General features: G+C 39.3%; 1 protein-coding gene across 1 annotated transcript in view; it reads left to right on the forward strand.

Moving 5' to 3' along the window:
- The window catches only part of ADK (adenosine kinase), a 287,852-nt gene extending 276,133 nt beyond the window's left edge, over positions 1–11,719 (forward strand). The window contains exon 10 of the mRNA XM_085312279.1: positions 10,534–11,719. Coding sequence (XP_085168405.1) covers positions 10,534–10,658 — 125 coding nt within the window. The 3' untranslated portion in view covers positions 10,659–11,719. The remainder of the gene's footprint in view (positions 1–10,533) is intronic.
- The last annotated feature ends 283 nt before the right edge of the window (positions 11,720–12,002 follow it).

Genomic DNA, 12,002 nt, shown 5'->3' on the forward strand with positions numbered 1-12,002 from the left:
AGGTTGTGTACATTTTAAAAATAAAACTACTGTGTTAAAAACAGATTTTCAAAACCAATTATAAAGTTCCAATTTTTACTGTTATAGCTATGGGACAATTACAAATTGACTTAATGCCTCAAAGCAAATCATCACTGCTTAAAATATTTTGTCATGCCTACTATCCCTATCCTCATAACATTTCATTTTATGTTAATGTGGCAAGTGTTAGAAAATCATGTAATGATAAAGAAAATGTTCATGTGGAAGGTTAGAAATGACTTTAATGAGTTGTTATTACCTTGCTCTGACTGTTGATAATATTTTTGTGTTATTTTAATATATTCTGAGTAGAGACAGAGGCACTAGTCAGATTGGATCATCAAGAAAATTCCCCTGGGAATCAGGGCAGGATATAGTCCCCTAAGAAACGATGTGTCAGATTAAACTGTATTTGCAGCAAATACAACAACACACAATGAAATGTAAAAATACACAGAAATATGTTATCTGTTTCATGTCTGATGTGACTTGGTGTGACACTATGGAGATTTTCACAATAATCATAAAGATATTTCTCAAGACTGTGGTAGTAGCTAGCACTACAGTAACTTGCTCACAACTTCCTCTATTATATAGTAGTATGGTAACTTCTCACATAGCTTGTTCACTTCCCTCCCATACATGAAGTGGGAATATGGAAATGTTTTAAAAAAATCCCCAATGAAAGCAATTGATAGTAGCAATACTTGTAGGTTTGTTTGACATTGATCTACTGTACGTAGAAGGACATTACTGTTATTGGTGATCAGTAAATGATTAGGCTTTTCTTCTGTAGTATCAATTCAGGACTGTAACGGACACTTAGAGAGGAAAAAGATATTAAAAGTCACTCTATCGTATAGGAGCTTTATAAATAAAATGCTGTGGTAGACTATTTCAGTCCACTGAAGTCAAGAAGTTCATTGGGTCTCTAGCTACCAAGTCATTCCCACTGTACTGGTTGCTGCTTTTTGATTCTTGTTGCCTGCTGGCGGCTCGATGGTGTGGAAGTACACCTGCAAATAAAACCTTGCTGAGTAATGGTTGCTCTGGCAAACACAGCTTCCAGTTTCCTAGCTTTTGTGCATGTGAATCTCCGCCATAAAGTTACATTCATGTAGCCTTTTTTGCATTTAGTGTCCTTAAATATGTGACAGAAGCATCATGCTCTCAATGTTAAGAACCAAGTAAAGAGTAGCACATAATATTCCATTTTGTTAAGCTTAGAGTTTCATTATTTCAATGTAAAATTCTCTCCCTCTTAACCCAACCCGTAGGTGTAGAAAGAAGATTTATCTGCACTGTTTAATGTAAATACTAGGGATCTGTTCTGAGACTTAGAAAATTTCCTGAGTTTCATTCTACTACCTCAAGAATAGCTAAAGGGAATTTTAACTTTCCAGAAACACTTCTAGGAAAGTTTCTAGGGAAAAAAGAAAGAGAGGTATCAGCCTGCAAGGTACTTTTTCAGAGAGTTGGAGAAGATGGTTACAGTGAATATACTTGTGTTTTGATTTGGCATGTTCCCTGATTATTCCTTGTAAGCCTGGAGACTGAAAAAAAATTTTATCAATTTTTTCCTCTGATCTTGGGTGTTGAGACAAGACAAGACAAAGCCAGCTAATTCTGATCCAAAAGGGAATTTCCCAAAGTTAATCATATGGAAATAAAAATGAAAGGTATGACCACAGAATCACAAAAAGGTTGAGGTTGGAAGGGACTTCTGGAGATCATCTAATGCAAGCCTCCTGCTCAAGCAGGCTCACCTAGAGCACATTTTCAAGGATTTTGTCCAGGTGACTTTCAAGTATCTCCAAGGAAGGAGACTCCACAACCTCTCTGGGTAACCTATTCCAGTGCTGTGCTACCCTAACAGTAAAGCTTTTCCTTACGTTCAGAGGGAACTTCTTGTGTTTCAGTTTGTACCTGTTGCCTCTTGTCCTGTCACTGGGCACCACTGAAAAGAGTCTGGCTCCATCCTCTCGACACCTTCCCTTAAGATATTTGTCGACATTAGTAAGATCCCCTCTCAGTCTTCTCTTTTCCAGGCTGAACAGACCAGGCCCAGCTCTCACAGCCTTTCCTAATAGGGGAGATGCTCCAGATCTCAGTCATCTTTGTAGCCCTATGGTGGACTTCTCCAGTAGCTCCATGTCTCTCTTGTACTGGGGAGACCAGAACTGGACACAGTACTCCAGATGTGGCCTCACAAGGCCTCAACAAGGGCTGAGTGGAGGGGGAGGATCACCTCCCTCAACCTGCAATACTCTTCTTAATGCAACCATCTTGGCCACAAGGGCATACTGCTGGTTCATGGTCAGCCTGCAGTCCGCCAGGACCCCCAGGTCCTTCTCTGCAGAGCTGCTTTCTAGCCTATACTAGTGCGTGGGGTTATTTCTTCCGAGGTGAAGGACATTGCACTTCCCTTTGTTGAACTTCACGAAGTTCCACTATGGCTGAATGAAGTTCATCTCTCCAGCCTGTCCAGGTCTTTGTGAATGGCAGCACAGCCCTTTGGTGTATCAGCCACTCCTCCCAGTTTGGTATCATCAGCAAACTTGCTGAGGGTGCACTCTCTCCCACTATACAGTTCATTGATGAAGAGGCTGAACAATATTGGACCTGGTAGTGATCCCTGGGGGACACCGCTATCTACAGGCCTTCAACTAGAACAAACCACCAAAAGTTACAGCTTTGTTACCAGTTTCCTCCATCACATCTTTCTTGGATCATATTATAAATTGAAACAATTCTTTTCATGGACAGTCAGATGCACTAGGGAGGTTTTACATAGATGATACGCAACACAGACCATAAATAGAGTCCACTGAGGATGACTAAGGTGGAGGGGGTCACTGTGTAAAGCACTTAAGCTTCTCCTCCAGCTTTGAGCTGTTCCTCCTTAAAGAGTGGAGAGCCCTCACTCAGGGCATAGACTGACATGTCAGAGTCAGTGGGAAAACTGCCATCATTCTCAACAGACTTCAAATGATGATACAAGTTTTCTCCATCCATTGCACAGCCTTCAGTACCAAAGTGCTGTAGAACTACAACCACCATTTCTACTCGACCAAAGACATTGATGAAACAAAACTGCTCATTTTCTTTAGAGAGAGTCCCTAATGGGCCCAAGCATCTAGGCAGGACCTGGGAAGTATGATTACACCTTATTCTGCCACTCTCCCTGAGCTGGCCAAGCAGATGCAAGCAGTGGTAAGCATATAGGCAATGCAATAAGAGTATTCAGCCTTGAGTAACTGATTTCTAATGGAATGATGAGGATGTAGAGGAGTTTTATTTCATTCTTTTATTGTTTCACTTTCACAGGCGTCTTCTGTTAATTTTTTCCACATATAATGCTTTATGGCATTAGAGTTGGGTTCTTTTTTGCTTTGTGCATTCAACACTTCTCCATCCCAGGAAGTGGCTGCTAAATGATATAAAAACACTCCTTTCACTTATTCACAGCCATCTAGTAAATGCAAAGTTGTATTATTTGTGTGTGTCCATAAATGACTATGAACTCAGACTGAGGAAAACATACACTCATTTGAGTGATCCTAAACAGATTCAGTGCATTCAAAATATGTCCATAAATACAAAGAAAACAAGGGTAGAGACAGCAATAATAATACTAGCTGCTCCTCTTGAAAACAGGCTTGTTTTATCATTCGTGCTGGTGATTAGAAAATAAGAAGTTTATGTTAGAGGATTGTACATAGACAGTGAAATGCATCCTCCATTTAGCATGTGACCGTTTTATAAATAGAGTAAAAATAGACTTCCCAAACCTTTTATTTGTGATCTCATGGTTTTGTCATTCTCTGGAAGTAAAAATATTGACATTTACCAGGCTGTTTGTTCCAGCTTTCTGATCTCCTGCAGTTTATTTTTGTAACAACCTTATCGATGAGCCTCTTACTCGGCTCTCTAGGTTTAACTGAGTTGAGTCGATTTGTTACCACAGCTTCAAGTAGCTGTTACAGAACAAGCAAGACATCCTAATAAAGCTGTAAACGTGTTTACTCAAACATGGTATTGATTTTACTTGGAGAGGGAGAAGCTAGTGCTTAGCATGGTGTCAGGAAGGATGAATTTAACTGCAGTTTTTCATTGTCATCTGTCATGGTTGTGAAACACTAAGTGAAGCCACAAGAGGATAATTAGAATTGCCAGAAATTTAGCCCCTAAAATCAGTTAACCACTGGGGGTTTTTGTAGTTTAATTAGTTTTTATTAAAACTTTCCTCCAGTGGTATAGTCAGGATGGCTTTTTTAATGTTCTTTTCAGTGAGAGTGAGATTTCAAGGTTGCCACTTGTTAGATATACATCTTAAATGACTGTTTTTCTGAAGGGGTTGGTAACCTTTTTTCTCGCACTACAGTTCTGTAAAAGCACAGAGCCATCTTATTTAAAAAGAGAGGGAAAGGCATTTGCTTATACATACCTTTGCAGTTAATAGCATAAATGTGTATATGTGGAATAATTCTCAAACTGTATTTTGAGAGAAAAAGCTGAGGTGTGTGGAGGATGAAAGAACAAAGTAGTGCATATATTTAATTTTTATTAAATACTATAAGTGTAATGTGTCAGACCACAATGCCAAAATACATGAAAACAGAAGCCAAATCCCACCCTTAATCAAACGTTTCTATTTAGAATAGCCGGCCTGCAGTTTGATAGCAATGGGCAGGGCCTCTGGCTTACCACAGTTCTTGGCTGTAATATCCACCATCTGCCACAAAATTAAAAAAAGAGAAACTGCAGCATGTTGACGTACAGTCGTTCAGTGACTATGTTGCAGAATTGTCTGATGCCAACATCTTTTACAAAATCTAGGTTGGCTGGTTGGCTCTTGGCACCAGCTTTGCTAACCACCTGATTACAGCTGACCAGGCTCGAGCTACCGCAGCATTAACCTACTCCAGGAACACTGAAAGACTTCAGCAAAACCTCAGTCGTATCAGCTACAAGTTTTAAATTACAAGGGTAATGCTTCTCAAAAATTGCATCTTGTCACACTGCTGGCCTGGGAAGCTCGTGGTATCATGTAAAAATAGATGAATATTCAAACAACTGTGATAAATGCTGCATACAAACAGGAGTGTAAAAAGGTGCTTATAACTGTCCTCCATGGTGGAATAACACCATTTCAGTGTCACAAATTAAGCTGTAGAACTTTAAATGCAAAAACAGTGGAAACAGCTCAGCTGCTCATGATCCTTTCTGTGACTGAGACAGTTTTGCTGGATGTAAGTCCTGACTAGCATGGATTATATTAGATGATTCTGGGTTCACCTGGAAGAGGAGAGTTGTCTGTGAACACCACATAGCAAAAATGTTTTGAGGGGCTATCAAGCTCTGACCTGGGGTCAGTTAACAATTGCTTATAATTAATGCATGTGATAATTGCTTTTTTCCTGCTGTCATCACTCTTGCATGAAGGAAAAAAATACTAATTTTTCCTTGGGCATTTTATAAAGGTTGGAAGTGTGAGAGAGACTGCAGAAAGACGAGTAGTGGAGGAGCTGGTGTCGGAGGCTATAAATGGATTTCCAGCCAGCATTAGTAATTAAGAGTCATTAAAATTAATTGTCAAGTGTACAATTTGAAATGAAACATTTGGCTTCAATATGAGCTGTTTTTAAGTGTTGTTAAACCATTACTGAAGCAGACCAGAACTGTTTTAAAATCTCAGCTCTTGGACTCCTACATTCCTATCCAACTGCGCTAGCGTTAGGCACTCATTCAGAATTGTCGGTGATAATCTGGAAATAAAAACTTTTAAAGAAATCACTGAGTTCAGTGAGTATTACCTCTGCAGTGTCTCTTTTGGCGATAAGAAAATGAACTCGCTTCTGCTTTAATGATTTTAAAGTGCTACTCAGCTCTTAAACATAACTGAGTAAAGACAACACCTTTTGTGTTGGTCAGTGGACTGTTGTTGTGTCTTTTCAGAGTGGTATTGACATCTCCAAGGAGATTGGAGCTGGTTTCAGTGAGGACCTTGATTTGGGTCTGGATTCTGAGGCTCAAGCACCACTCCTAGCACTTGTCTTACAGAACTTTTCATTTAGTGGTGAGCACAAAAAGGAAGAAAACTTGACTTTTCTGTCCTCTGTTTTGTTTGCAGAGCTAGTGGTTATAAGCATTGTCTTTGAGCATGTATAGTATGGAAACTGGAGATGATAAAGATTAACTCTCAATTATTTCAGGCACTCTTTTTTGAGCAAAGTGATTTCAGAGACACTTTTCTCTCTTGAGCAGTTGAGAGAGCCTGCAGTTCTCTGCAAGAAATAATTATGGGCCAAAAATAGCTGTTGGTGTCTCATAATCATTTCTATCATCTGGGAATGTGAATACATTTTCTTTGTGTGTTGTACCACTCTAAGGTATAAAGGAGCTTTTCAAGCCAAGTTGTCTTTTCTTTCTAGGAAACTGCTGAATGTGTAAGATAAATTGGACACAGTTCCAAATAAGTTCTTATCGTGAATAGGTGCAAGTTGGTTTCTTGGCTGTCTGTGCCTGTGGAGGAGAAAAGGCATCCTATTTTTCTCTGAAAGCTTAGCCATGTGGCTAATTACTGCAAGGTGGCATAGTAGACATCCTGTAACTGCCATTTCTCTTACTCCACACACGGTTAATGCTTTGGATGTTAGGGCAGGAGGCAGACTATAGGGAATGTCTTGAGTTTGATCCCTGCCTTTGTTTACTAGTATGAAGAGGGTGGTATATAATCCATGTAATACCTTGCACAGCCTCAGGAGTGTAGAAATGCTAGGAACAGAATAAAGGCAAATAGATGGTTAAAAAAGAAAAATTGCATGAAGTTGTTTTGGTAAAATATTTGAAGTGAGGTTGTCTTGTATAGCCAAAATGTACCTCTTTCTGTGCTCATCCCAGCAACAGCTGGGGACTAGCTCAGGCCCTGGCATAAGTTAAAATAGTTGCTGCGCTATTCTAGCGTGTGCTGGGATGATCTAGTTCTGAGGGCCCAGAGCCATGATCCAGCGCCACAGTTCAGACCTGCCCTTTCAATCCATGAGCTTGAACAAGGGGTGTGGAGTAAGGCTGAAGCTTTGTTCGCTTATCCTCTTGCATTTCCAGTCATGGCACCTTAAAGAGATTCCTGCTTTCAGCTGCTTATCACTCTTCCCTCCGCTGCTCTGCTTGCTGGTAGAGCTGTTTGTTTGAGTACTCACACACCCTCTTCAGTTTAAATTCAGTGGGTTAGCTAAGATCTACTATTGAAGAGCTTACTGTTTAAACTGATCTGGCTCATTTTGACAGAGCATCAGCTTACACAAGCAGAAAAGAAGGATGGTGAAAAGCAGATAGGGCAGCAACTTCTTCAACTGGAAGTAGAAGATCTGAGCTCATGCCTTGAAAGTATGACTAATGGTGTTTGCATTACAGTACCTTGCACACTGGAGGAGGCAAACACTGAATTATATACTGACCACGTTGCTTTTTATTGCATTAACTAAAAAGAACATTCTACGGCTAAAGCAGCCAACCTGATAGAGCTCTTTGTTTCTCTGCTCAAACAGCAGTGCTTTCTGGTGTTCCCTCGGGGTCTGCTTTGCCAACTGCCTAGTCTTCGTATGTGATGTAGCTCTGTGTTTGTGATATGTGTGTTTGTATTGTCATTCAATGCGATATTATGTCAGATACTGCTATTTCTATTTCATCTATGAAATACATAGCTTTTAAGAGAAACTCAACAGACAAGAGAATGGTTTGAGGGCAAAATCCCCACTGCAGATCCTACATATCTCATACATGACAGCTGCACTTAATGTCATTTCTCCACCACTCTGAAATCCCAGAGATCTCTGATTCTATCCCCAATTAGAACAGGATGGTTTTTTACCTGATTCTGCTTTCACTTACATCAGAATAAATAAGAAGTAGCTTCACTGAAGACAAAAGATACATACTAGCTTGAAAATACTTTGGGAGGTGGTGACAGTCTCAGTCTAGTTTGTATTAAAAAATACCTCATGTCATATGGTCCTTTGCTCCTTTGATTTCCTCATTTTCATATATTTTTGATGCCTTGGTCATAAAGATAGAGGACAATTTTTCATTCTTGTATAAATTCCTCTCTGAATTCATGCTCTGCACAAAATTTAGCCTTGTGTTTGCCTTTGGAGGCCTGCCCAGTGCGTCTTCTGTACTTACTGAGTCAGAAATGGACTGTCTTAACAGCCTTCTTTTACATACGGTTACAACTCGCTCTCAAATTTTAACCGCCCAGAAGCACACTGGCAAGCTCTTGTCTCCCAGGCAGTTGAAATTTAATGATTGACATTCTCCGTGTATCCAAGAAAGTTTCTTCTAAGAATGCATGTTAATTTAATGGAGAGCAGACCATTTTCATCTCGTTATTCAGAAATAGTCCGGTTTCTGCCAGGCATGCTGTTTAAATTTCTCAACTGTTACAGCTGGCCCATCCTGCCCTCGCTGGGTTGTCTGTCATCCCCTGACTGCCATCAGTGATAGCATTCACAGCACAATTGCTTTCTGTTCACATTCTCATCTTTGTATACTGAAAACTCCTGTCTTCTCCACTTATGTTTATGGGTTTAAGATGTGTCGGTTAAGTAGTCATTTTTTCCCAGTTAATGTCAGTCAATAGCTGTGAAATTCCGGCTAATATATGGTTCACGTTTCTCTAGAATAGTACTGATGTCAGAAACATCCAAAATTTTTCCTGACTGTCAACCAGAACGCCTATTTTCTATTGCCTCCCTAATCCAATGTAAAGTATTTGATTTATAGATTTAGTAGTTTTGACTTTAGCCCCAAACTCGTCACCCATTTGGTGTAGTTTAGAGAAGACTTTATAGATCAGCTAGGCTTCTTTTCTCTATTGGTCATGACTGAGAAGCCAAGAAAGAGATTGGTAATTCATGAAAACAGGCTCTTCTGCTCAACAGTATGACTCTTGGTTAATCTGTAACATTATTTTTCATGTTTTATACGATTTTTAATTTTCAAGCAACAAATATCATTGCATAAGAAAAATCTTTTTGCCCTATTTTATAAACGTGCTATAATATATCATACACAAGTAAATATTTAGAAAAGGAATGCAAGTTAAATGAAAGTGTCACAAGGAAATGTGGTGTGTTTATTCCAATAGTAACCAAGCTGAACAGAGAAAATGTATTGGACTCTATGAAAAAAAGTATGTATATATAGCAAAATGGACCATTATCTTTGAATCAAAATTTGTACTATGTCAGAAATTGGTACCTATGAGCTACGTAACACCTATGAGAAATGTAGTTTCAAGACTAGATTTGTACTGTGAACGCCAAGGGCTGTCAGAGCACGGCGCAGGAACTTGCAGTGATGGATGAAAGCTTTAAAAAAGCATGCTTCAGCTTGCTAGATTTCTGACCTACCTGGGCAAGTCTGTCTTTCCTTCTGTGATTGGATGAAGAGGTGAGATGCTTCTTAAACACATTAAAACTGAGGATGAAAGTGAATAAGATATTACCTCTAAAATGACAGACTGGATTTTTAAATTATAAAATGCTGAGTTTACTTTACACCTCTTGAAAACCTCTTCAAAATTTAAAAGATGTATTTCACCTCTGCCATAAATTCTGGCACGCTGTCGATCACAATAGTTTCTGCCAAGATAAAATGTTTCAGAAATGAGGGACTCAATCTATAAAATTTCAGGTCCCACACATACTTAACTTTTCCAGGTACTTATGAATAATCTCATTTTTGGGGCTCTGTCTGCATATATTTTTCTAAAGAAGCAGCCTGATTTGCGAGACACTCAACTCCCAGTGATTTCTCGTTTTGTAAGCCATGTGTGCTGAGGGTTTTGATAGCTAAAGTAGTTCCAAGTTCCCTGATTCTGAGAGGTGCTCAGCTCTTCAGACAGTTTGCTGTTTACTTAGATATCTGGGCATGGTAAGAGGTGTCCACTATTTCTGAAGTCTTAGGTTAAAACTCCAGTGATCAGGGACAACTTTCTTGATCAGATAGAAGTTTCTCACTTGATTTTTGCTGTTGTTTTTGTTGAACACCTATAACTGAATAAAGATAACATTTATTGGTTATGTGCCTTTCCCTTCTTTTGAGAAAAGCTTGTGTTAACAGTTGTGTGGTGCTGTCGTGGTAGCCAGCATGAACAGAAGGAGCTCTCTTCAACACAGAAAGCTGTTTCTTTGTTTTTAAAAGGGTATTTGAGGAAAAGAAGAGAGGAATAACTGGTAAAATCATTTAGATTGAGGTCATTAATGAAGATCAGTCCTGATCATCTTTAATTCACTTGAAGCTACCAAATGGAGACTTCAGGTAAAAACACCAACAGCAGCATTTTAACTCAGGTCATTTAAGCCCAGCACTAAATTTAAACTACAGTCAGGTACATGTGTACATATAGTTAGGCCAGTATTTCAATGGTTTGCCATATGACAAACTTTGGTACACTCAAAAACCTAATTAACCATTTTTTTTCTCTCTCTCTCCTGCTTTGTTCCATAGGCTTTCTCTCACAGCTCGTCTACGACCGGCCAGTGACCGAGTGCATCCGAGCTGGACATTATGCAGCCAGTGTAATTATCAAGCGTTCAGGTTGCACTTTCCCAGAGAAGCCCGACTTCCACTGATACTGGTGAATCGGAGGGATCAAGAGAACATCCCATGTTGCCATGGGACCGCTGGCTAAATTTTTCCTCCTTCCCCTTCCTCACCCTTCCAATTACCTGCATCAACGCTTCTGTACTTCTGTTCATTTTATCCTAAACAAAATATATATTTCTATGGTATTTTCTTTTTCATACCACTATAATGTTTCACAAGTCTTAACTTTGGGAAACAGTGCTAAGTGAAGCTTATTCTCTCATCAACCTGGAAGAATTGTTCTATTTACACAGTTTATAAGGAATTCCCGTGCAAATTACACTGCTGGTTAACCCCATTAGAAGACTTCTGTTGAAACCTGTATTTTGTGTCCAGCTACGGCCAAATCCTACTCAACTTACTCACGTGAAATCAACAGACCTGACTTTTTTGTCTCATAATATTGTAATCCAGGAATAGTTCTTTGTAAATCAGTGGAGTCACATTAGTGTTAAGAGTGGTGTGAATATCCCAAGAATTTCCTTACGTGTTTCAGTGTGCACAGTCTGGCCATCAGATCCAGCCCAGCTCCAATGAAAGTGAACAGCTATTTTGTCAGTAATTTCAGGACATGATCCAAAGCTGATGACATGTATTAAGTGTTCTGCCACCAATGTGGAATCCAGCTTTGGTCTGGCACTATGTGAGAGCAGGTTCTGGCTGCTGTACTGTAAATTCACGTTCATCTGTCAGGAGAGGCTAGCAGATAGGTACTTTCAGTGATTTCAGGGCAGAGGCATGAGTTGATGATGAAAACAGTTGTGTGGATAGATCCTATCTCCTTAATGTAAGCTTTTTATAGGCTGTATTTAATTAAGGTACACATAGTGAAAATGAGGTACAGAAATATTTATGCAGGATATATTGACAGGATATGCCAAATGGAATCTCTGAAACGCACATTTTTAAACTTTTAATTTACTTTGGATAATTAAGCAATATGGTGGCTTTTGTTTGTATTTTCAGTATTCAAAGAGGTGATCTGGAGCTGCATTCATTACTTTGCTATGTAATTTGATACCTATAAATAAAAAATTGTCATACAGTAGCTCCTGACTTTTTATTCATATGTATCCAGCTTTCTTCGAAGTATCTTACTGAAACAGGAGCAGGGAGGTGATATTTAACCCACAGTTTAGATTTCAACATTTTATCTGCGACTTTCACTGTCTGGGTGGACGTTTAGGAGTGAGCTCAACAGTAAGGAAGGGGGTGGTTCTTTTACTCATCAGTGTGGTGGTTGCACACAGAACAGATGAAAAATTAATGGCTAGGGTTCATCAGAGATGCCAAGTCGTTGCAGATTTTGCATTTTACTGCAGAGCATGGAA

Source organism: Rhea americana, unplaced genomic scaffold (genome assembly GCF_003343005.1).
Source record: "Rhea americana isolate MKP2758 unplaced genomic scaffold, rheAme1 scaffold_36, whole genome shotgun sequence".
Classification (NCBI taxonomy): Eukaryota; Metazoa; Chordata; class Aves; order Rheiformes; family Rheidae; genus Rhea; species Rhea americana.